The 27,707-nt window shown below is 35.1% G+C and overlaps 1 protein-coding gene and 1 long non-coding RNA gene across 2 annotated transcripts; one reads left to right on the forward strand and one right to left on the reverse strand.

Annotated features, from left to right (window-relative positions):
* Positions 1–389: 389 nt before the first annotated feature.
* LOC128208098 (codanin-1-like) lies at positions 390–27,537 on the reverse strand. Its single transcript, XM_052911440.1, has 24 exons — positions 27,410–27,537; positions 21,105–22,165; positions 19,769–19,971; positions 19,279–19,377; positions 18,642–18,720; positions 18,266–18,386; positions 17,884–17,996; positions 16,172–16,337; positions 15,595–15,692; positions 15,015–15,240; positions 12,943–13,083; positions 12,477–12,643; positions 11,824–11,902; positions 11,354–11,446; positions 10,817–10,871; positions 10,380–10,507; positions 9,323–9,526; positions 6,188–6,270; positions 5,569–5,714; positions 5,132–5,322; positions 4,223–4,385; positions 3,597–3,742; positions 2,924–3,031; positions 390–2,599 (listed from the first exon to the last, which is right to left on the reverse strand). The coding sequence occupies exons 1-24, from the start codon at positions 27,488–27,490 to the stop codon at positions 2,387–2,389; spliced, it is 4,164 nt and encodes a 1,387-aa protein (XP_052767400.1). The 5' UTR covers positions 27,491–27,537; the 3' UTR covers positions 390–2,386.
* LOC128208099 (uncharacterized) lies at positions 24,905–26,994 on the forward strand. The gene is made up of 4 exons (XR_008256845.1): positions 24,905–25,107; positions 25,413–25,523; positions 26,459–26,543; positions 26,645–26,994. It is a non-coding gene; the product is annotated as an uncharacterized LOC128208099 (long non-coding RNA).
* Positions 27,538–27,707: the final 170 nt, after the last annotated feature.

The raw sequence follows: 27,707 nt of genomic DNA on the forward strand, positions 1-27,707 counted from the left end.
CTCACCCCAGGTCAGATAATGCATGCGGGCAACAACGATGCTTCTGGTTTCAGCCTTTATCATTCATTGCATTTCAGTCAATTAATTTTAAAGAAATGTAGAGCATCATGATAAAATAAGACCTTAAAAAGAACAAAGCTCAAGTGGGAAGGACACTTGATTTATAACCAATATTTTTGTGTCATGGGCTTTGATATTATAACAATATTAAATCATGTTTCAATGCATGTTTTTAAAATAAAATGTTAAGCAACTCTTTTTGCTTAACAGCATTGTACACTTCACTAATGGTTTTCATTATTTTTAAAGTAAAAATAATAGAAGTTGACTAACTGAACCTGGTTGAGAGCACCAGTTTGTTAATTAAGTTTTAAATTTCTGTTTTCAAAGAATGAAGAAAAACGGTTTGTGTATTTTTTTTATTTTTTTTTCAAATATTATCATCAGAAAACTCAGCAATATCACAGTTACTTAGATGTATGTTTTCAGATCATTTTATCTGGGGCCGAATCATCAGGCATCTTTGTCAAAAAAATCAACTTACTGGAAAAAGTCATTCCTTCTAAGTTGATTTAAAAAAAATATGTTTGTTCACCAAAAATATGAAAATAAGCAAGAAAATAGTTTTAATAATAATAGCATATAAAAAATTGTGATGAAAAGTAGAGAAATTGAAATAATCGTAAAAAAAATCGGAAATGTTCACGAAGTTTAAAATGTTCACCAAGAGGTTTTATGAATACGGCCCCTGATCAATAAAGCACAATATGTGCAATCATACATCATACATCCAATTCAGTAACATTACAAAGTCAATGCCAAGTTTGAGTGAGATTTGTCAATTAAATTACAATTTCACATCATAAATAAATCACATGTTTTACACGAGATTACAAATGAAATTGCCTTTTATCTATAGGTCCTTCACCAAATCTTATACATGTAACAGAATATATTGCACCTGAATCTATTATAAGAACACATAACTTGCATTTTTTTTAGAAATATATACAAAACACTGCTGAAAGCCTTACAGGTCCTCTAAGTAATGACGCACCAACAGGTTTTTGGTTGAAAATCACCATTACACTAGTCATCATTACTAGTATGCAATACTAGTAACTCATATTCACAAAAAATGACTTATTAAGTATGAAATCCAAAGATGTGATACAATTATTGATTTTGGTACATTTTCTAAAATCTGCACATGTTCAATAAAAAGGCTGATCCAAGATTATAAGTATCTTCCATGGCCAAGAGTGTAAGATAGGTTCATTCCGACCCGAGCGTAGGTTTTTTTTTCAGAAACGAGGTTTACCAAGTTTCCGCAAAACACCCTGCGCGAGGGTCGGGATTAACCTATCTTACACGAGCGGCTATGGTAGATGCTTTTTCTCCCACCTCAGTTATCAAAATTAAGTAAAAATAATTGCGTATGGATATGCGATAATTCTTGGTTGTCATGGATATGCGCGCAGTGATTCAGATTATGTTAATAGTCAAATCGGTTTTTAAATAGTTCTAAGGAGAGTGAAGCATTATTTCTTGAAATGTGCGTGAAAACTGTTTTATGGTGACATTTCAAGTGAGAAATAGTTAATTAGCATTCTGAATATTGCCACAAGACAAGGTTTCCATGATGCTACACACCACAGAGTTCAACAAGGGAGGTAATTACAATGCGGCGACCATTAAAAAGGAGTTCCATACGGGCATTTTATCTTCGCACGTGGGCAAGATAAGAATTTCAAGCATGGTTAAATTATTGAATCTACTTATCTGAGGTGTGAGAGATGGTTTTTCTTGCTTTTCCCCTGATCTTCATGTACAACTATTTTGATGAAAACAGTCGAACTATGCACTGACAGCACCATCATTGTACTGGGTAACTTAAAGATGCACTCTTACTCCCAAATAAGCGTACCCACATTACCCGGTAATAGAATATGTTTCAGTACCACATTTAAAACAATTGTTTTAATTTACCAAAAAAGGATGAATAAATATTAAAAACAATGATTCAAAGGGATACTGTGTTTAATTTAAAAGAAAGGTGCAGAAAACAAAGTATTTCTTCCTTATGAGGTGATAGTTGATCACTGTATATCTTTAAGGACCCACCAGTCATTAATATTTATGCATTTTCAGCTATTAAATACACTGTTACAACCTTGTTATCAGTAATTAATATTTTCCATAAATGTAATATTTAGTTTATAGTAGTTTAAAGTTATCACTCAAAATTTGTGTTTGTTTTACATGTTTATTTATTGATTTCAAATACCAGTATCACTCTAAGAGTTTCTAGCATGAGATCACTCTTTCTAACATTCCCCATTTATTCATAATGAACACAACTGAACACAATGCTTAGTCACTTTTATCACAGGAATTTATCTTCTGCACCAAATATACCATTATTGTTATTCGTAAATCCGAGGGCTTTCAAAATGAGCAATGCCTCATCACAGTCTTCTGGTAACATGTTATAGAGGAGCTGAAGACTGGTACCAAGAATTTCTGCTCTTTCTGTGTCACTCATAGACTGTCCAACCTCACATAGACAGTGAACCAGTCTGGTGATAAGCTCCTTCTCCTAGAAATACAGGAGATTTTGAGATGATACATACATGTGACTATGTTCAGAAACAGGGATAAAGGAACTGTACTCTTCTTATATGGGTTTTTGTTTATATCAAGCATCTAATTTTCACCAATTCAGCACTGTTACTCTGAACCTTTTGTGAATGTCAAGCAAAAACAAAGGAGTTAAGAAAAAAATAAAAGTATGTGTCAAAATAGTTTTCACATGGATGAATGCAAAAGGGTTAATACATGTATGTGTATCATACCCTAAATAATGATTGGATCAACGAAAACAAGCACAAGAATTTCAGTTGAATACATGTAAAGTTTGCACCTTGATTTTGTTGATAAACTTATTTCCACTGTCTGTTAACTGTCCCGGTGGCATCAGACCCAGTTTGTACATCTCGGACAGAAGCTGGGTGTAATCTCTCCATGCTTTCTGTGTATGACAAACATATAAAAGCATATAATCGGTGACCATCATTCAGTATACTTCATAGAACGAAATCAATGAAATGAGTAGTTTTATGATACGAACATGGTCTTTTGAGATAATTGATATTGTCAAAAGCATTCTACAATAAAATATTGTAAGATCATTGATAGATTAATAATCTTTCTTAAAATGTGATATTACTCATACATTTACAGCTTTAAATGTCGTTGATACAAAATCAAACATGAAATTGCATTTATGAGGGACGATTTAACAGTACTTAAGTAAAAGTGAAAAATATTAAAGAATAATTACACCTAAGTAACTCCCTCAAAAATAATTTAATTGTTGTTTTGTCTCACCTTTAACAACCTCTTTGAAATTTTAGTTAACATATATTGGATCAGTTGGATGATATATGGTGTTTTTTTTATCAGTCCTTAACATCAGAACATTACAATGTTGTTGTTTTTTAAAGACATCACATACAATTTCACCCTAGCATAATAATTAAGTACTTAATTTACATGTTATAAAATCCAATAATTTTCATTGGTGCAAAGCTCACCTGTTGATCGGAAGCCTGGCTGACAAGTGTTACAACTCTTCCTGAGAAGACCTGCCCTAGACTGGTTTTGTCGTGAAGTACAGTTTTCCATAGACTGGTACACTCCTCTATCACAGACCGCTTGTACAGGGCAGGCTGACTGACTACTGGAATATGGTAATAGAGAAAATTTATTAAACTGAGGAACAATTGTTAACTGCATGACAATGTAATTAATGCTTTTGTTCACAATTCATGTGAATGTTTCAATTTGAATACTGTGAAAATGTAACAGGAGAGCTGCAGATTAAATGCAAACACACGTCTGTTGCTTTTTAGTCAAAAAAGGGGCATAACGTTTTTTAAAGCCTGGCCAAGGTTATTTTTTTTAACTACATCAAACACTCTAATGACACCAAGGCCATGAAATTAACTTATTTTTTTCACTGAATAATATCCAGGTAAAATTTTAAATAACAAAACATCTAAAGATGAAACAAAGTTTTGAGAAGAAAACATGACATGATTTAATTTCCCATTTAAAACAAACGAAACCATTTGATATGAAAAAGATTGTCTCATTGAGAATGCATCATAAAAAGCTAAATATACACATAGGGTGTCAAATACCAGTATAACCAACATACAGAGATACAGGAGTAATTCCAGTGTAAGCTGGGTGAAGGACCTATGAACAGACGGCAGAATGTCCCGCCTGTGTTCAAATGTCCGTCTGGTCTCCCCAAGTAAAGACCACACCCTCTCCTCTGACAGGTTAGCTCCGCGAAGACATACATTCTTTATGCAGTCCTGTTAAATAGAGTAAGTAATACTGTAAGTAAGTCTTTCTTTGTTACCAGTACACATGTGAGCATTTTTCAATTAAATAAAGCAAGCAAGTTTTTGTGAGAAAATTGTTCACTTCTTATATGGGTATCTGAACTGTTAAGGGAAGTTTTTCATTGCCATGTCAACTGCACACAAAATTAACAACTCAACAGCAACATCAGGAATAAATCCAATAAGTTCTGTCCTGTACCATTCCATTCCATTTTTCTACAAATTTGCAACTTATGATATAAAATCAAACATCTGTTCAAATTGGTATGAATACAAATTGTTATAAAGGTGTACCATTACTACTATCAACTTGTGACTGTTTCAAAAAACAATTGTTTTGACAAAATTGAAGATGGCCGTTAAACTGGTGTGGAATCATTTCAACTCCTACGTAGTGATTTTACTTTAATAATGAGTGTTGTTTTAGAATAGAAAGGGAAGTAAGCGATGTCTGGTGTTTTTAATCGTTAATTTCTGCATTTACAATCAAGCCTATCCTCTATGTTAAAACATGTATTTGCAATTCAATGTGCAAGTAGACTTAAACAATCATTTTACTTAATTGAATAAAACCGAGGTGTACAATACTATTAACAAAATTACATTAGTGCGTACAATACACTAAGTAAAAAGTTATCTGTAGCTTTCAAACCCCTAAAGCAATGCACTTAAGATTCCAATAGTGATAGAAAACACTAACAGCAACTTTGGCAAACCTTGAAATCTATGAAAACTTCTGATGGATGTTTGAGAGACTCATTATGCGATGTTGCACTGATAATTTCCCCTTCCCTGGACTGGTTACCAGTAGACAAGCTCTTCACTGGACTGGTTCTGTCCTGGCCAGCAGACGACAATGTTTTTGTCACCTTCTCTGGGTCTGGCATTATTTCGGACTGGTACATTGCTAAAATTATAGTATTAAATCAGCAACTGTGACTTAAAAAAGAGAAATACAATATTGAATTTCAAGAGGTAATTTTCTTTAGCTTGGTACAAATATGAGCAGCTGAAATATTATGCTTTCCTTCAAATATTTCTTTACAATATGAAACATGAAGTTAAACCCTTAACACAAGACAAAATATTTGAGTCATTAGAAGTCATATTTGTCTATACATGCCTATAAAAATGAGTAAAACCTTGAGTTTACCCATGGTAAGATGCTTATTTATCCATGCGGTGATCTTTTCTCCGGCAATCCTTTCACCTATACCAGATACCATGGCTAGCACGTTCTCAGACTGGTCGTCGGGCAGCAACAGAGCCATAAGTGCAGGAACCTTGGTGTGGCAGTAGCTGTAGAGGAAAATTATTGCATATAACATACTGTAAATAATTGTGTATAGGATGCTATCGCAGATGCCAAACACTATGATTCTAAGACAATTTAAGTTCAATTATCATACTAAAGGTACCAGGCAGCCTATTATGCCAAAATGTTTAAAGTAGTACGGAAACCAGAGTACCCAAAGGAAGCTTACCTATACGGATTTATATTGACAAAACACAAACAAAATTGGCCGCCAGGGGTCGTTTAATAAAATTTCACACTCTTCACTGTTTCACATTTATCCGAGGAATACAAGCACTTCCAGGATCCTTGATGAAATGGGCACAAGGTTTCATTTCTTGAAGTATTTTGGTCACAATGGACCACACTCATTTAAGAGACCCACTAAACACTGTCCATAATAAACAACTGGTGTCAAGCTAGGCTCTTTTAAAATCTACATATTGCTCTTTGACCACTCTTCTATGGCTAACTCTACCTTGGAGCCTGAACTGAGACCTGTGCCCTCATGCTGGCCACCAAATCCTGCGCTACCTTCATCGTCACCAGGGGGATACGGTCCTGTAACACAATATCATTTATGTATCAAATGTATGTCATGCTTTTAAAATAACATTAATTACATTTGATCTTTCATTGTTAACACATTGGAAGAGCACAGACTGATTGAATATTTTGGCTGAAAGGACTTTCTACACATATATTGACCTATATGCATAATTAACTGAGTTTTCAAATGAAAACACAAAGTCGAAAGACATTACCACTCATTTTTCTTGAAAAACAGAAGATCAGAAGCCCCACAGATTGTCAGATGGACTGAATGTTGACCCATAAACCACCAAAGACAAACACTTAACACAATGTTCTTACTCCAGTTCCATCACCTCAAGGAAGTAATTACATTGATTTATTAGTTCTATTTTGATGTCAGCTTTAATTTGATATGAATTTTTGTTTCCTGGGTATAAGCCAGAACAGGCCCTTATATCAAAAAAATACTCTGACAGTAAAATCTCAATTTTATTTTACCATATAACAGAATTGCACGATTCGAAATCTTGTTCTCACCTTTTGTCAGTAAGGGCTATTCCAGTAAAACATATGTCCCACCCCAGGAAGGCACTTTCAAAATGGACCATCCCCCTTCAGAAGTTTATTTGATGAGAAAAGAACCCCCTTTAGAATATTTTCTGAGCAAATTCGGACCCCCTTGAGAAGTTTATTTTTTTATACGTCTATATGCAAAGATTATTTGCAATTACTCTTTTGTAACTCTTTGATCAGGTGAGCTATATATAGGACCTTATAGCTCACCCTAGTTTCTAAGCCAATCATCACCCAGAGATTTTCAAATCTTTGCTCGAATAGGTTTCATATAAGATCACATCTGCACCCAATAAGTTAATTATTATAACTAGGTCAACAGACATGGCGCGCGCCAAATGAACTTCGAGCAGCCAATGGGCACGCTGTATACGGCCTTGTTCGATGATTGGCTTAGAAACTAGGGTGAACTATAAGTCGGTTACAGCTCATGTAATGGAAAATAACAAAACTTATAACTGGTCTTTGCTTGTAATAAATTTTGTTATTTTCCATTAATAAATTTGGTTATTTTCCATTATATGGACTATAACCTACACACCACGGTTCTCTTGTTTCTTCATATGTTGCTATAAGTGCATATTAAGCCACATGAGGCTGAAACTTTCACCCATGTAATTATATACAACCTAAAAATACCTTGTGGTCGAAATGTTAAGGGGACGAAACATTCGGATTTATAACATTTACGCAATACGTACAAATTATGATTTCTAATAAAATTCTAGACAACTGTTGTCAATTTCAGGGGTCGACACTAACCATTTTTCCAAGGGATCCCGAAGGGACACCAACATTTGAAATCAGGTGTCCCTTCCTGAAATTAGGAGTCCCTTCCACTTTTTACATTTTTTCATTGTTGAGCCTGTTTTAATATTAAATTCAACATCCTTTTACTTTTCAATTTGTAATGCAAGTATAAACCACCATAATTATTATACATGTTTTCAGCAGCATGTAATGACAGGTTAGTAGCACTGAATGGCAGTGAGGTATATTTTTGGTCTCTAAGTTGGTAGATTGTGTTCAAAAGCGGGAGAATGTCTAAGTCCCTTTTGTTTTCAGTCAAAAACAGAGATGGATACAATGTAAACAAAAACTTGATGTTGTTACTATTTTTAGATTTTTGGAAAATACGCATAAAATACATCATGGTTCAGGGTCTTGTCAAATGTCGGTGCTTTTCATTAAGAAACTGTAGGAATATTACATCTGGCTTGTGAAAACTCCAATCAATATTTAGTAGAGCTGTTGATAAATCAATCAGACTGCCCAACAGTCGTAGTGCATACTGGAAGAGCAGACGACCAAAAATTGTGTATACATGTTAATTTTCGCGCCAAAAAGTCATAAAATTTTATAAATTTATTGAATTAATGAATAAAACCCTGCAAATTTTATTTCTATTATTTTTTATCAAGGCATAAAATATATGTCTTGAAAATTAACAAAGAATATTGATAAGTTGAATGCCAATTAACAAAGAATGCTGAATGTAGGATGCAGTTCTTTTGTGTCGTAAATGTTACTGTAAATACTCAAAGGTCGCATCATATTATATAAAAGGTATCATCAGAGTTGGCATCTTTTTGGGGGGTTCTGACACATAAGCAAAACAATTCCACATAAGCATTTTACCGATAATAAATCTCCGTCAGCTCTGACCTTGTTTAAAATGTAAACAACAAAACGGAAGCGTTAACCTGCATGCGCCTGTGAAATGACCTGTTTATTTATAGATTCATGACGTAACTATAGTCAAATAGTCAGCTATACTTTCGCTTTGATGAGTCCGATAATGATAATTAATAATATTGTTTTGACATGTGCTGTCAAGAAATTTAGGGAGCCCGAATTTAGGTAATAAATTAATTAAATGCTACTTATTTATTGATATTTAGCGTTTATCAGTCAGAAATTTAAGTGTCCCGACGGAATACCGGACTTCGAAGTTCAGGTGTCCCTCCTGAAAAACTGGTGTCCTCGGGATCCCGGGACCCCGTTAGTGTCGAACACTGCAATTTGGTATACTTACCACGAAACGTATCCACACATGCGGCGCAACTATTGGTTTCTAGCCAATTTTGTAGGTTGGTCTTCGACCACGACTTTACAAATTCTGGCGCCTCCGCCATCTTGTTGTCAAGGGACGCAACTTCTTCTGATTTTTGGTACCGCGGAACCGACTCGTAATATCGCGAAAATTTGTATCCGAACCAATTCTGTACACGACGTTCGGTAAAATATGTTATATGGATAAAAAAAAACACCGGTATTTCACCATCGGGCAGTGAATATAAATGAGCAGATACGGTCAGAAGCAAAAAAGAAAATGACGCCCCCCTATAGAAGCGAAATTGGACTTATCACCACCCCCTACAGTAGCAAATTAAGAAAAAGACCTACCCCCTACAGAATTTCTTTATTTTGCCGTCCTGGGGTGGGACATATGTTTAACTGGAATAGCCCTAAGTCAAAAATAATAATTCAGGAGCGAAATTTTTACCTTCAACTTGCTACTTGGCGAGCCCTCGGGCATGGCTAACAGTAACTGTTCGAGCACCATGGCCTTTCCATGGTCCACTGATGTGTGGAGCAGCCCTGCCCGGAACTTCTTGATGAAGTTAGATGCCGTCCGATCAGCAACAAAATCCACCACCCGCTTCATGGACGCTGGGTGATTGTGGAAGAAGTTCTCCTCTAGCTGGAGCTACAGGAAACAATTGGTTGAAATTAAACTAAAATGTATGTAATAAAGTGGAATCCTATAGCTTGAATAAAAGCATCACTGAAATCATTTGAATTGTTACAAGCAGTAACAGGCTGTATAGGTAATATGACGTTAGCAAACAATATGATGTTAATGTTTTGTCTCAATGAAAATGTAACTGTGTTTCCCCATGGTGCAGTGTATAAAAAGTCATCGGTATTTAAAAAGTGAACAAGAATTTTTTTCCAAACATTATGCCCCCCTGAGCGCAATGTTGTTAGGATTTTTTGGACAATTGAATGAAATATGCATGGACCTCAGAGTCAAGTTTCAGGGCCATGGGTGCAGGCAGTGACAAGCTTTTTGCTTTCAAGCTAACTTTGACCTTAACTTTTGACTCGATGACCCCTTTTAATTTACACATTCTACAGGTCAGGCCCAACCCCCTAGTCAAGTTTGATGATCATAGGTCCAGGCTTTGTTGAGATATCACTGGGAGAGCACCATGGCCTTCGAAGGGGGGCATAACAAGAAGAGCATACCAAGCGAATGGTTTTGCTCCCAACATTTTCTCAGGCCCCTTTTCCCCTGAAACTTCTCAATCCAAACAGACTTAAGTAGCAATCAGTCAAAATACATACTTAAATTTAATTTTGATAAATGCAAAATGGTTTATTGCTATCATCATAAGAAGAATTCTTATATAAAGTCTACAAACACTTAAAGAAGAAAGTATTAAGCAAATTATAGAAAAACAAAACTAACGAGCACAGCTCAATTCTGTTATAATGCACTTAAGATGATTCGAGAAATTGGGGCCAGTTTTTGAAATAATTAACCCCGAGTTCCCTACCTGCAACTGCCTGTGAGTGATTGATGTTTGAGTGGGGATGTCAGCAGATATCGGGGTGATCTTCCTCACTGTAGATATCTTGCTGCTGCAGCCAACAGAGAAATCTACCAGCAGCGTTTTCAATTCACCTGAAATGGGAAGAAAGGCTTATATATGTACATTGTATATAAAATCTTTTGCATTTATTTTAAATGTTGGATAAGAAATAACTACTGCTTTCACTATTCGAGAAAAAAAATTCAGTGAAAAGCATGAGTTAAATAAGGACCTTGGGACAATATCTATATGTGTATTATATACCGTACTGTTATTACAAGTGTTGAATAAACTTATGTTTTCCACTTTTAGATTTTCCATTGCCACTAATCAGCTGTAAACTTCTACTTTTATACATTTTATTTAAAAGCCATATTTGATAATTGCAGAATTATACTCACCAATGTATGGGCAGCATGTGTAGAAAAGAGACTGGTCCACAAAACTTCTGTTATCCTGCAGGAAATGGTTAATCATAATTTACACCAAAATTACAAATTATAGATATCATACTACAGTCCATCCATATGACAATAACTGTGATCAATGCTTTAAAATAATCTTTATAAGTGTCATATTTTGTTATATAGTCATATACCATATTTGTGGCAAGTGATTTTAAGCCAGTATCAAAAATTAATACAAAATTGATGAAATAGAAATCAACATGTTTCTATCTGCAACATTTATACAGATTTAAGATAATTGAAGTAATGACTAAAATCCTTGAATTAAACGGGGTTAGTCTTCAACTTTGTTGCACGCCTTTTATCAGATTCATGTGCTCATCTATCCTTCTCAGTTACTAAAGGGTGACCTTAACATTTTTCAACAAGCCCTGCTTTCTTAAATTCAGAAATTGAGAAAGCCTGGAGAGCTTTGTACCAGTGCTGTACTTTAGAATAACTGAAGAATATAACTAGAAGGTAATATCTCACCAAGGCTGCAAGGGAAGGCATGGAATCTTTGACCAATGTGCTGATATTTTCAGGGATCTCGTAGAAAAACATGCCGTCTGGTATCACTGAGTTCTGAAATTTTGTTTGTAAAACCTTCCAGATACAAGTCATATGACATATTCAAGACAGTTTTTTTATCACAGAGAGAGAGAGATCATATACAAAAACTGAACGGAACTACTAGATTTTTGTGGGCCAAACACCATCAAGGTTGAACTCTGCACTATCAAAATTATGTAACAGTTCTGAGAAAGGTTCTTTGAACTAAGCTCATAGCAATCAGTCTCAAAAATAACTGTAGTTTGTTATTCAAATATAAGGAAAAATATTTATTGCTTAATTGCAGATTCTCTTAGTGCCATATTTTAATCCTAAAATTTGGACCGCTGAAAAATGTATGATTTCAGGATATAAATCTGAATGCATATCAAAGCAATAACTACACAAACCTCCATTAGCCAGCTGATGAGAGCGGTCACCTGCAGATTTCCGTAACTAGGTTCATCAAGAAGCTGTACCCACACATATCTGAAGTAGCAGCATCCTTATTGATTTACATGTTGAAAAACAAAGATTAATGCATCTAAGATATTAGATATTTGTTAATGGTCAATTTATATCAATTCATTTTAGCTCCATTTACATGCTCATAAAACTCAAACAGAGTCTTTTTCCTGGGCTAGTATTCAATATATTTCTTATCCTTATTCTAAGACATGCCTCAGTAATTCCATTCAGCCGATTGGCGAAATAATTTTACAATCCAATCAAAATGCTCAGATTCTGTTCTTAAATTTAAGTTTAATCTAGGTTGGTTATTGAAAAAAGCCCCTGAATAAGAAGGAGTACTAGTGATCTTCTTGGGAGGCCAAAAAATCATGGCCAAGGTTTTCTTGTTTTTGGGATTTTTTTCCCTAATAGTTTGCTCCATTTCATGAAAGTGGTAGATTTGAGAAACATAAACCTGAACTGGATACATTTGACAATACCATTAATATTGTATCATATAGTTAAGGGTTAGCTTTCTAAAAACATTTGCCTTTTGCATAGGAAATGGTGCCTTATGTCAACAATAATTTTAAATGAATGAGAGGTGCCTTACCTGTGTATGTAAAGCAGAAGCAGTAACACCTCTTGGAAGACATCAAGTCTTGGCGCCAGTGGGTCCATCATGGATAAATACTCCACCACCCAGGGGACTGTCAGGGTCAGATTGCCATTGGCAACAGCAGAACACAGGCATGCCTTCAGGTCTACAGAGGGTAAGTGCTGAAAATGGGAGATGAGTTTATGATTTTCACACCATGTATCAATTTGTTATCAAAATACTGGCTGATTTTAAGGTAAATGTAAATATCATCTTACAATCTGACTATGCAAGAAGACACTTTATTTACCTTGAATTCCTTTAAAAAAAATCTGCCAATTTCTACTAAGGATGATTTGAGAAAAAATCAACTGCCAAATAACATGTAGAAAGTTTTATGTAAATTAAACACATCTTTGAAATGGGAACACCCTTAAATAGTACCTAACTAACAAGGCAAATAATTAAGCCCTGGTCTCACCCTGTTTCTTGTGTTGATGTAGGTGGTTTCGATGCTGTCAGGGATCCGGTCTGTGGACTGGTACGGCAGAAAAGTGACAAAGCCCAGGAACTTGCTTACCAGTCTCAGGCTCAATAACACTGACACAAACACCTCTCTCTCCTGTTAAGAACAGATTCACCAACTACACATATATTCAACAAATTTTTAAGCAGTTTTTTTGGTCTTTTTTTTTTTTTTTTTTAAAGCTCAACAGCATCAAAACTAGAGCTGTCACAGGAGTGATGAATACCCTCAAATGCCACCTGGACACAGGAATGGCAAACCATTCCTTTGAAAAGAGGCCATAACTCCAAGGTTACTGCCAAAAAATGTTCAAATCTGTCAAGCCTTTCATGAGTTATCGTCCGGAAACCATTTTTCTATTTTTAGTAACAGTGACCTTGACCCCACCAGCCCCAATATCGAACTTGACCTGTATCTTCTGATGTTACACCTGTGTACCAAAAATTTTTCAAATCCGTTTAGCCTTTCATGAGTTATCGTCCAGAAACCGTTTTTCTTTTATTAATAACATTGACCGTGACCTTGGCCCCACCAGCCCCAATATCGAACTTGACCTGTATCTTCTGATGCTACACCTGTGTACCAAAAATTTTTCAAATCTGTCAAGCCTTTCATGAGTTATCGTCCGGAAACCGTTTTTCTATTTTTAGTAACAGTGACCTTGACCTTGGCCCCACCAGCCCCAATATCGAACTTGACCTGTATCTTCTGATGTTACACCTGTGTACCAATTTTTTTTAAAATCTGTCTTGCCTTTCACGAGTTATTGTCCGGACCATGAAAACCGACCGACCGACAAGCTCACTAACTTGATCTGTATCTTCTGATGTTACACCTGTGTACCAAAAATTGTTCAAATCCGTCTAGCCTTTCATGAGTTATCGTCCGGAAACCGTTTTTCTTTTTTAAGTAACAGTGACCTTGACCTTGGCCCCACCAGCCCCAATATCGAACTTGACCTGTATCTTCTGATGTTACACCTGTGTACCAATTTTTTTTTAAATCTGTCTAGCCTTTCACGAGTTATCGTCCGGAAACCATGAAAACCGACCGACCGACCGACCAACAAGCTCACTAACTTGATCTGTATCTTCTGATGTTACACCTGTGTACCAAAAATTGTTCAAATCCGTCTAGCCTTTCATGAGTTATTGTCCGGAAACCGTTTTTCTATTTTTAGTAACAGTGACCTTGACCTTGGCCCCACCAGCCCCAATATCGAACTTGACCTGTGTCTTCTGATGTTACACATGTGTACCAAAAATTTTTCAAATCTGTCAAGCCTTTCATGAGTTATCGTCCGGAAACCGTTTTTCTATTTTTAGTAACAGTGACCTTGACCTTGGCCCCACCAGCCCCAATATCGAACTTGACCTTATCTTCTGATGTTACACCTGTGTACCAAAACATTTTCAAATCTTTCAAGCCTTTCATGAGTTATCGTCCGGAAACCGTTTTTCTATTTTTAGTAACAGTGACCGTGACCATCGCCCCACCAGCCCAAATATCGAACTTGACCTGTATCTTCTGATGTTACACCTGTGTACCAAAAGTTTTTCAAATCTGTCTAGCCTTTCATGAGTTATTGTCCGGAAACCATGAAAACCGACAGACCGACCGACCGACTGACACACACCGACCGACAAGCTCACTCCTATATACCCCCTCAAACTTCGTTTGTGGGGGTATAATAAAACATAACTTCTGTATTTTAATGCAGCTTAATACCTTCTGGCATTAACCCTAAAAATTATCATAATATGTACAAGTAGTCTTATGAAGTACATGGCTAAGGGTAGGTACATCACCACCCTCACACACAATGCTCCATGGTTAGCTACCTCACAACACTTACCCACTGGTTGCCATATTTGTAAAGATAACTTTTGCAACCTCTCTAACAATCAATGTTAAGCTACATGAACCTCACAATACAGTGCAATAAGTTGACATATATGATAATTGCTTTGAAGATGTTTTTAAGTTACCTAGTTCTTTACATTAATGTACAAGTAGTATTTTACTACCTCGTCATCACCATTTCCAGCAGCTGCATCCTCATCATCGTGTGTGGCAAAACTTGTGTCATTAAGCTCCAAAACTTTGGCCGTAAACATGTCATTAAGGTGTTGGTTCAATTGTGGGTTACACCCAACCATTATAAAGTCCCTGAAGAACTCCTGAATGCCTGGGAAAGTTGGGCCAGGACAGGGTCCCCCTACACTCAGCGGCTTGATGAAGCGTTCCTGCAGCCTGGAATATATTGAAACTGGTTGAACCATGCAAACATTTACATGTTAATCATATTGAGCATTACCTATAATTTATCAATCAAAAAGTCATTTTCTAATCTGGATTTTATTTTAATCAATTCTGTTATTGCTTCAGATGGTTAAATGACCTTATTTTCTCTTTGTGACTGATTCATAGTAATCTTACAAAACCATGTCTGATTATACAGACAAATTGGGACAGCTGTTTACAACCTTTACTGCCACATACTTAAAAAATAATTCACTTAAGTCAGACATTGGTAGATGTAATTCATGCTGAAAACAACCAACATTCAATAAATACTATATTTATTGTAAATATTTCTTTAAATACCGTTTGAATTTCTCTGGGTTTGTTCGTTTGAGCTGGCTGAGCAGGGCGATACTTTCATCGTCGTCATTGTTTCTGATGCTACCTTCGCCCTTGCACATCTACATATGGGGGCATAGAATCTACTATTAAAGCATTAGGATTCTAGATAACAAATCACATTAATCAATACATTTTGAAGATTGTAGGAAATTTTAAGCAAAATATAAAGAGCCCATATAAGAGTGTGATATTTAAGACTCTAACAACAATTTATGATAAATTGCTTAAAATACCATTTTATGCTAAAATGTAACATACAAAAGGGGGATTTGACAGCTGATAATTGTCAATCCTGAAGAATAGCCTTTGACCCTTTTGAAATTGTTTCCAAAATCATTTGAAGGTACTTCCTACTGTTTTTGAGGCAAATGTCAATGCAAAAAACAAAACAATCTTAAATACTAAACAAAAGTCTGAAGTTAAAAGCTCCAATCCTGAACTTGAGGCCCCCTGATATCAATTAAACAAGTGAAAATTCTACTTTCTGAGATTAAACATTAGCTTGAAGGCTTTCCTGAGTCAAGGACCATTGGCTTACCGCAATAAGTTGGTACATGAAGAGCCGCGCAAAGTGGATCATGTTGGCGAGGTCCGTCTGCCCACCCAAGATGACTCGTACACGATCCCCGAACACTTCCCGCATCTTGTAGTTCGGGTTCATTCTGCTAGCCTCCCACTCACGTAGCAACTCGTAAAAGCCATCCCTGTGATTTAACAAAATTGCCATACCAACGAGTTTACTGGTCAGAATATAAAGATTGTCATTGAGTTGTTTGAGTTTGTAAAAGCCCGAGACGGGTAATAACAAAGCAAAAATATTTAGAACTGCAACGAGTTGAGATATTTTGATTAAACAGGTACACCTGAAACACTTCTCTCAAAATTTGTAAAAAGTACTGCAGATCACACACATATGTCCATGAAACTGCCATAGAAAAGATATGAAAGTTAACAATGATGAAAATAACGTTGTTAACTTAAACAAAGTTTTGAACCGCCATTGTGTATTTATTTCATGAAAAGTACATCTGTGTAGTGACAAAAACAAATATCAATTTTCTCATTAATAATAGAGGATATTTGTTTATTTCAGTGTAAGATCATATTTTATTTCACGAGTGTCATAGAAAAACATAGTAGTTTTTCTATGATCACGAGTGAAATTAAATATGATCTTAAACTTAAATAAACAAATTTTCTGTTTCTTTTATGCTTATTTACGGAGTTTTATTAGTTTTTTTTATTTATTTCTGAATAACCCCCTTTTTTGGAACGGGTTGGTTTTACGCCGCTACCCGTGGGGCGCCCCTCATGCATAATTATAGCTGTCAACTTTTCTATTTTCGGTTTGCTGAGAAATAGTTCTCTGCTATTCATTATTATAGCTTATTATTCGCTCACTTTTTAGTGCAAAGCTTTATGAACAGTTAACAATGAAGTTTTATTATTGCACATATGTTCCAAAAAATAATGAAAACACTTTTATTTTAAGATGGGCATGAATACATAACCAAATTACTACGCCGCTATTTAATAAATGAAAATTTGGAAGATCAAATGTGTTGGCAAAACAAATGCGGATACTCATTGGATTTAAACATTCTTCTTAGTTTAAGACTGCATGTGTTTCATAGTAAATTAATATTCAGTCATCTTACTGTCAGAGACCAGTCTGTTTCGCTTTAAAACAGGTTTGTTTTCCAGATAAAGAGTGAATGCCACGCTAGTTTGTTGACAAATTTTGAGGTGTGGATGGGGTAAAAAATATCGGATCTATCTGTAAATTGTTGTGTGAATTTTCTAGGAAGCTCATTTTATGTACTACAACGGCAAACAGTTAAAAATACATTTGAACGATAAAATATAAAATTCTATTCATGTTTGAACAGTTGTTTTTGTCTATAATTTGTTTTTATGAAAGCAAATTTTCGAACATTCAGCTTCAAAGATCAGGAAAATGTTTAAAAAACGGGATAACCGGTAATAAACAGTGAGTTGTTAATCTCCAAATATATATTTATTTAAATTTATAAAACATTTCTTTAATTTTTAAACATTTTTTGACATCCTTTACTGAAGTCCAGTGTTCTGTTTTGATCAAATCAAGTAACTACAAAGGAATTTAAAAGTAGTTCTGAAAGTTTCACTCCTTATTTTGCAGTGAAAATATCAAATTGATATTTTCACTGTTGTTATTTCACTGTTAAAACCCCATATTTCATCGTAAAGCATGAAAGAAATGTTTCCCACCTCTGTTTTCGGAACAAGTGGAAGGATTTGTCAGTTGGGAAGTTTTTCCTGTTATCTGTATCAGCCTGGAATGATACACTGCCGATTGGAGACTTCAGAAATGCTGACCCCTTCTGAAAAGAATATATAACATTAAGGTCACCTTCTTTTTAAAGTGCTAAATTAGTCACTCAGTGTTCTTCTAGTAATTTTAAATTAATATATATATATATATATATATATATATATATATATATTGTGCAGTAGATTTTTAAAATTTCGCCAGGTCTTTTATTCAGGAATGTAAAGTTTTAAAATTTTAGACTCCATTACTTTATCATTGGCAGACACTGGTACGTACGTTTCAAATATATGACCTATGAATTTGCGCTATTAAGAGTACCTTGAGTTCAGCTTTGTTGTAGCAGTGTTCTAGGTATGAGAGAAGATCCGGGGAGAATGTGGCCACTCGCACATTCTCAAGGAGCAATCTCAACGTGCAGCGGTCCACCATACACACAAACCTGTAGGATAGCACAGTAATTTATTTTATGATCAGCAAAGATTTCGTCAATTTATAATGTTCAAGTACACGAGCTTAAGTGTAAAATAAAGCTCAAACAATGTTGATATCTTTGTAAAAAAATCCAACAACTAAACATTATAAAACTCAAGTACATGTTATGATGTACAACAGGAATAAATGTACCAATAACTTGTTGAAAAAAGCATATAACTGATAAGTTGCCCCAACACCAGCAGAACAGAATATGGCATACCTTCTTTGCAGGTCTAGAGAGCTAACAGCAAAGTAGACCGTGTTGTGTATGGAAGATAAGTAGTTAACCTCTATCACATCTGCAATATTTAAAATGAAGTTAAAAATGTGATTTAGTGAAGTTGTTTCAACACATAGAAATGAAACCACTGATTTGTTTCCAGATTCTGAGTTTGACTTTAGACTCTGGGTGAACAAGCCCAATTCCAACACAAGTGCTTGGCATCAAAATTCTTAACAAGCCCTGCTATATTAAATCCCAAATTTGAGCATGTCAGGAAAGCATTTTACCAGTGCAGGGCTTGTGGGCTTTCGCCAATTTTGACGAATGGTTTTGCGGTCCAACTTCACTTGTTTAATTCTGATGCTCAGTTTTGAAAGGAAAATTTTTATTCCAAATCTGTTTTCAGTGTTCCACATCAAACTAGAATTTTGAAAATTGTATGTGTTGCATGGTGGGACAGCCCATCATTCATTTTTCAATCAAAGGACACAGTGACCTTGACCTTTAAACTAGTAAACCTTAAGTTAATAGGATTAATCTACTGAGCCAAGGCCATTACTATACCAGACAGTTTTGCCTAAAGAAGAGAAAAGTTTACAATTACGACATCTATATTTGCAGTACATATACTAACCATTTCCATACACAAATGTATCCTCAACCTCCCCACCCCGAGCTGCAAGCAGCTGAACAAGGAAATACAGCTCCACAACCATATTTGGGAACAGATTACCTACAAGGAGAACAACTTACAAGTAATTGGTCAGTCACAAGATGTCAATTAAATCATTAATTGAATAACATTAAGCTTATATTTTGTAAATAATTAATAGCACATCATTGCATTTTTCAATGGATTAATAGCAAGTTCAACAGGACTAGCGCTCAATTTCATTAAATGTTTGAATATGTGAAGTCTAGACTCAGTCCACATTAAATAGTGGTTAATTTTGTTGTTTAACTTTCGGAGAAACATGTCAATGCAGACAGTGAAAACTAATATCAAGGTTATTCAAGAAACATACAATACCACCAGATTTCAGGGGCAAAGTTTAGGGGTCGTCTTAAAAGCGGATAGCCTTAAAGGTGGGTTAACACGGTATCTTTAACGGTTTTATTCCTACCTTCCAAGCACTTTGCATACAGGGATACGAGGGTATCAAGCTTATCCAGATGAGTGACCTCTCCTAGACATGCCTCCCTTATCTCCACAACACTTGTGCTGTGCTCCAGAGCCAGCTTGGTGGGCGTGGCCACACTTGTGGTGGGCCTACCCTGGGGGGTGGGGCCTTCAGATGACCGACTGCCAGACTTAGCTTTCTGTTCCCTGTAAAATACAATGTAGAAGATGTTAAGAAATTGAGATCATTGGCAAAGTAATTAATGAAATTGATCAAGATCTTTAAGGTCCTTAAAGGAAGCCAGGAATTTTAATATAGATCTCTAACAAATCAGCCGTTATAAAAGTGGAATTGGCACCATTTAAAAGTTTGTAAACTATTCTAAATGAACATAAAATAGATTTTTTTATCTTTCTATCTTATATATTCAATATTTATCAAACTACTGTTTGCAAAAAAAATATGCATAATGTACTTGTCAGCCAGTTTAAAAAGCATGTTCACAATGTCACTTTACACTGAAGAAACGGTCAATTTGTACCGCCCCACAAGTGGCATTGAACTGTCAGGTTTTGGCACTCGAAAGAGTTTGCTTGTCAGTGTGCCAGTTAGAGATTTATTTATAGCTAAGATTCATGTGATTGTTTGATAAGAAACAAATGCAAACTGTACATGTATCAATGTTTTGTGGGGCTGTTTCAGTTCTCTGTTCCTGCTGTTACATCAAAGGACATATGCGAAATCAGTCAGCTTCTTTAATGTGGGAGGTATCAGCATGCAATAACTTTAGTACTCAATTTGTAATTCATCGACAGATTTGGGCGGATTTAAAGCAACACTCATAGTATGAGAGTAAAACTTGAAATGCTAAGTTGATTTGCAAACAGAAGTAACATTAAATTATATTGTTAGTATAACATGGCATTACAATGAATGTCATTACTAAATGTATAAATATAAGTGTTTTTGACCAGATATTTAACACATGACCTTCTTGTTTTTACTGTTTCTGAGATTTAAGGTTACAATTTTGGTAAACTATGTACTAAAACCAGAAAGTTGTTAATAAACATAGTGGAACCATGCGTGGCAGTATCAGTCAGAGATGGTGAACACATTTGTTTGGATAAACAAAGTAATTTTGTATGTTATCTTTTTTACAATTTCTCACTGATACTACCACCTAAGCATGGAAAAGCAACACACTTAAAAAGTTAAAACAAGGAACAAGTATTTGTTAAAAAATCCCTTATTATATAAATTTCATTAACAGTCAGAGTCCATTCAATGTATATTTTAATAATGTAATTGCTTTTCCATAAATAAAGCTCCTACGCACTGTAGAAGTTTCCGCTCTTCCTGCAGCACATCAGAACTGCTGGGAACCTCAGTAGAACTCTGGAAGACAGGATTTGGTTTTTCGTTTTCATCTATTGGGCCTAGAAATGCAGAATTCTGTTGTACAGAGTTGTCTGTCTTGACCAATGTTGGAGTTATCCTCCTTGGCCCTGAATTATTTGTCTGTATTGTTACTGGTGAAATTCTTTTCACTTCTTGCAGTCTGTCTCTGGCAAATTTTCCAATTCCACTTGACTGTTCCAACTTAGTGTTTGAAAAATTTATCACCCTAGATGTTTTGTTATCACAGTTCTCTGATACAGGAAGATTTGAATCTAATGATCTCCTGTTGTTTTTCTTTGAGTGTTTTCCCTCGCCTCCCATGGGTGGGAAATCACTAGAATTAGTGAGACAAAAAACAGGGGCAGGACTCTCACTGGGAGTAACACTATTTTGAACTAGAGGGCTGTAACTATGTCTCTTCTTCCCACCAGATTTTCTCCCTTGCGTTGCAAAATTTGTGGGAGTGTTATCCATACTACAAGACAATTCGCGTCTGTTGCCTGAATGTGGAGATTTCTTTTTCCAAGACTGGCCGCCCTGCTCTGGGGTAATGAACTCGGCCAGACTTAACTTTTGTTTAGATCTCTGTTCGGGAGTTTGTTGGGAGTATCCACTTCTCTGACTGCCACACTGGGGTGAAGCCTTCTGACCTCTATACCCTTTCCCATGGTTCCTATCTCCCTTCTGATTCACAGGGTTAAAGTGTCCCGGAGAATCTATGGATGTGTTGGGTGAAAATACAGATGCTGGCAGATTATGAAAATCATCTGCGTCACCTGCAGGACTTGCCCCAAACAGTTGTTGGCGTTTTCCATGATCCCTGGTACGCTTCACAGACTTTTGCAGCTTTTTTAATGATGGAGTTTTGGCAGGTGATGGAGTGGCCGAGGACGAGCTTTGAATCAGATGGACTGTATGGTCTCGCAGATAGTTCAGGAAAAACGGGATGAACTCCTGTTTTACGTTGGCTAGCTCTTTTAATTCATTTGGAACTGTTACCTGAAATGTTGGTTCAATAATTTTTTAATCAGTCAGGACTTAAGGATTTCATTTGATACCAGAATGAGGGTCATATCTGCCCAATTACAATTTGAGCCCGCTGTTGGATAGTACTTGGTTACAGTTGTTCTGAAAAATAACAATAAACTAGAGAGCAAACTGTCACAAAATACTCCCTTTCTTATTTTAGGACACTTAGTCTGTTGATAGGTAGTTGCAAATCTATAGAGCGGACACTGATCATACAGTATTTGCCAATTCAATGGTCATAACTTTTGAATGATTGAGGCAAAATGGCAGGTTATCAAAGATATTCTTTCCATACACATTCTGACCAAATTTGGTGATTATTGGAAAAAGGCTTTAAAGTAATTGATCAGACAAGACTGATTCTAGGTAACTTATATATTAATTAAACAGTGATTACTCTTGAGTGACTCAAGCATTATGGCTGGTTTACAAACTTGTCCAAGATTTTATTCCAATATATAATCTGACCAAATTTGGTTATGATTAGACAAAGTGCTTCAACGGACAAGACATTATTTTTAGGTAATTTTTATAATTAAATGGCGATAACTCTCGAGTGACTCGAGCGATAGGGCTGGTTACTCAAACCTGTCTTGAGATATTATGACCATGAACATTCTGGCCAAATTTGATGATGATTGGACAAATGATTCTAAATTTTTGATCGGACAAAACAGATTTTATGTGAATTCTATAATAAAACGTGGATAACTCTAAGTGACTTCAGCAAAATGGCTGGTTATTAAACTTGTCTGAGATGTTATGCAAATACACATTCTGACCAAATTTGGTGATGATCGTACAAAGGCCTCTTATATTACTGAGCCGCAAACCTTAACGCCACAGGTAAAATTATATAACGTACCATTTTTTAAATGGGTGTATAAACAAAGCAACATTCTATGCATTTTGTCCCCAATATTTCTGTAAAGTCACTGAAAAGTTAGTTGTTTTTATTTTTATACATTCTAGGAAATGCATACTATGTACATTGATCAGTATGTCTGACGAATGTAATATACAGTGGTTGTTAGTCTAGTGTCAGGAATTTTAACATGAAAAAAGAACAAATGTTGGAAATAGTCGCAAATTTGTACAAATAAGTTCAGTGCAATCCATAATGATAGAAAAACTGTGTATTTCATCAAATGCTCAATAAGATTTCAGGTAACCATGACAACACACTTGTACCTGACTCAGATCAAAACTGTCATAAAAGTTTGCGAACACATACATTTATTCAGTATGCTAGCACTATAACCTAACAGGTGAGTGAAGTTAATGTGTCACAGCTGAACTAAAATTCACTGAATTCTTTAAGATGTTCTTTAACAGTATGGATGCAAGTCCTATATTAATATGATGTAACATCCATATAGTACATAGCCATCAACTAGACATTTGTATATAATTAAGTATAATGTCAAAGTCACCAATAGATTGTAGTGTCTCTGCTGGATTTTTTAATTGAGACCTTTCCAGATCCCTGGAAGTGCTCAATTTGCACATGTAGGGTTAAAACAGAAAGCGATTTTTGCAAATTCTTGCATAAAAATAGTCTTTATCACACTAAAAATCCAAATATCGCATTGAAAATACATAAATTCGAGATAATCTCGCAGTTAGTGTAATTTTAGTCTAAAATATTAGACGTGTTATACGGGATTCTTCCAATCCCTAACGTCTAAACGGGAATGTGCAAAAAACGGGGGTGTTTTAAAAATATTGAAATTGTTTTAAGTGAAGTATTTTATGGTTGAAATTGATCATAAAGAGTTATATTCATATTTTGCCATGTAAGTGAAATGGTATTTTGCACTAAACAAGCATTTAATGCATTAAAACAAGTTGTTTACCTTTCCAATAAAACGAAAGTTGACTGACACAGAAAACAATTATGCGAAGGGGAACAACTCGATACAATCGTAATAACTCGGCCTCCTCCGACAAAGCTTCGAGATAGACCTCGTTATACAGTCGTAACAACTCGGCCATGGCCGAAATGTTCCGAGCGATTTAAAACTGTGCCCTAAAGCCTTGCAGGTGCCCTTCATGTATATATTGTTATGTTTTGACAGAATGAAATGAAGAAAAGCCGTCAAACTCATAATTATAAGTTGGATATTTATTTTTTGTGTACGGAACTAATATAAAATAACATTATCTGGTAATATTTCTTGTTTTTATGATATTTTATAGACGCTATATGCTTTAACCCGGAATCCTGATCGGAACAACTACCCACTTTTGATACTAAACAATTTGTAAGTGAAGGATTTGCCATATCAAAAATCTAAAAAAATCTGTCAACGTACAATTATTTGGACTAGTGTAATTTGTGCTTTTTCGCTTTTGTTGTGTTCAAATAGCGTCAACCGCGCATGTGCAAAGCCAATTATTGCGCAATCGGTGTTTTCGCTAAAACCTGACCCGGAAATTTAGCATATTTTATACGCGTCAATGCGAAGAAAAGAAAGGTTAACCAAATGAAATATTAGCATAAATGGGTGGGATTAAGTCCAAATATGGCGTATATGACCTACATATTATATAAATGCTGATTTTTAGTAGGGAGAATAAGGTTTGAAAACTAAACAAATCGGGATTTTGTTGAAAACGGCCATATACGCGGATCTTTCTGTGGTTTTAATGAAGTTTGATCATCATTCTAAATAAAATGGGTAACATTTACACCGTATTTAACCGTAATATATGTGAATTTAGGTTATTTTCAATATTGGTGCGCGACCGCGAGGGGAGTTAAGAATGGATAAAATTACCTCCCCTGCCAATCGAGCACTTACTAATGTGGACGTTTCCGGAACGATTGCAAACAAAAATTAATGCGTATTACTTCGTAATTGCAACAGCGATTTGTATCTGGTAGATGACAATATTGCCGTTTGGTGCAGGTTGGTTATATTGAGTTATTGCATGTATGCATTTATTGAATCTTATTTGTTTGTCTGATAAATTGATGCATTTTTGTGATATCCTTTTCGTACTCAAAATCGTCGTACTTTTCATAGATTTTTTTTGCAATCGATGTTAAATATATAATCTAAAAAAAGCAAAACTAATTTAAGGCAAGGCTTTCTTCTCATTTATCATGCACAAATATTGGTTCCAGTGTCAAACCTGAAAGTAATGTGTATAACTGAGTTAACAAATGGTTTTGTTTAAAAAATAAGTGCATTTGTATTCAATTCATTTTCAGAAGAAACTCACTGACTCCGTGACAGAGTGTGTCCGCCTCGGGCTGGTTCAACTTTGATGGCAAAGAATATAAAGGATTTGTTATATCAGTGGTTCCCAGCTTTGGAGAATGGTATAATGTTAAATATGACAATGATGATGCTATTTATGCATATAACTTATGTCAGGATTACAAACAAGGTGATTTGCAGCTTGTGGTAGAATAGTTGTGCTATTTATAAAAGATCAGCTTAAGCAGTATTTAAAGTTCAATGAAGATTATTTGAGCTTTTCAGATATTGACATAGAAACTGGTGTTGGCATAATCCACATTATTTACATGTAAGACACATTTAACAGTGCACATGTTCCAGTTGAAATCCTCTGTGTCTGAGGGAGAGTGTTAACTTTCCATTAACATTTATTATTTTCAGGTGCCAGTTTAACACTCTCATCTCATCCCTCATCAATCATGTTTCATTGTTAAGTTAATACTATTAAAAGGCACCCATGTTTCATTGTTACATTAATACTAAAAGCATTCATGTTTCATTGTTAAGTTAATACTAAAAGCATTCATGTTTCATTGTTAAGTTAATACTAAAAGCATGTAGCATGTTGTTAAGTTTAGATGCTTTATAATGTTATAATGTTAACAAATGTTGCTTGCCTAGAACAGTAGATTAGTTTCCGAGTTTTAGTTAAGAAAAGTTAATTATTTTTTAATAAAACATAAGGCAGTTTTTTACATACTAAACGACAAATATCACATTCCATTCTTTGGTTCTAAAGCTAATAATGCTTGCTATTTCGGTTTATTTTCTGTAGATAATGTAAAATAATAACACATGCTAACAGTTTATGTTCAGAATTATATTAACAGTTGGTTTATGGGGTAACTTCATAGCTTCTAACCTGACATTATATCATTCTTGCAGTGCATTATCATTTCGTAATTGAGAAACTAACCTGTTTAATATGTATTTTTATAAAACTAATGTAAAATATAATGTGATGAACATTTTTTCCCATATAAATGTCTTATATGAATGTTTTGCCTATTTTCAGGTATTTCTGTCTTGGCGCGGCGCACTTCGATTCATCTTAGCAGCATACTAAGAAGTTGCCTGGTCCAATAAAAGATACGGGATAGGTCAGTTTAATATGTATTTATATAAAAGTAATGTAAAATATAATGTGATAAACATTTTTCCCCATATTAATGTCTTATATGTATGTTTTGCCTATTTTCAGGTATTTCTGTCTTGGCGCGGCGCACTTCGATTCATCTTAGCAGCATACTAAGAAGTTGCTTGGTCCAATACAAGATACAGGATAGGTCAGTGATGGTTGTAGAAGCAGTCAGGAGTGAATTGTGCACTGGAAAAACATTCTAGAGTGGAATAAAAAACTTGGGTCAGCTTTTTGTGAAAAGTGAAAAAAGTGACTTTCTGAATGTTGATTTTTTGCATAATCTGGAGTTGTTAAATTCTATGTGCTTTGACATAACATAATAAAAGTATACATTTTTGTTATAAGTATGGTTATATCTATCTGAAACAGTAAGGTTTAAGCTGGATTTGATCTTTTTTAAAAATCACTGATTGTTGCTAGTTCAAATACCAGCGTTGTAGACGCCTACGGCCTCTCTTATTGTTTATTGCATAACAGCGTCACTATTGACTATTGTCTGCCAGTGCCTTATTAATTTTTTATGGATATCGTCTGCGCACTATATTCATGAATATATGGCCTGAAAATCATAAACTGTTAAATAATCAATAAATTTACAGACTGAACTTGTCAAGATTTTTTTTTAAATTTTCAATGTTTTTCTACGATTATAATTCCATTTCACAGTAAGTACCATTAATGTCACTCAACAGAGGTAGAACCCTACAGTAAAATATATCTGTCAAATCACTATTTGCAAATGTAGTGGGTGGGGTATGTAAATGTATAACGATTATAGCTGACATTGACAATACATCATTATAAAACAATCAAACTATAGTATACCGCTTTATCATTCTTAAGCCAGGCTACCAAAATATCACTCGACAGTTTGTCTTGGAGAACTAATTCAAGAATAGATGCCATTTTACACGTTTAAAACCCGCTCCATTTTCTATTTAAGCCGGGACAAGAAAGGGAACTAAAGTTTTTACCAGAAAGAAAACTTACAGCACGCAAAAGGTTGCGTTTCACCATTACATAAAACGGAAATTGGCTGGTAAAGGCAAGGACATGTTCCTTAATATAATAATTAACGCAGAAATAGTCTCTCTCGAACGATTACACTTTCCAATTCCTTGAT

Source organism: Mya arenaria, chromosome 11 (assembly GCF_026914265.1).
Source record: "Mya arenaria isolate MELC-2E11 chromosome 11, ASM2691426v1".
NCBI classification, from domain to species: Eukaryota; Metazoa; Mollusca; class Bivalvia; order Myida; family Myidae; genus Mya; species Mya arenaria.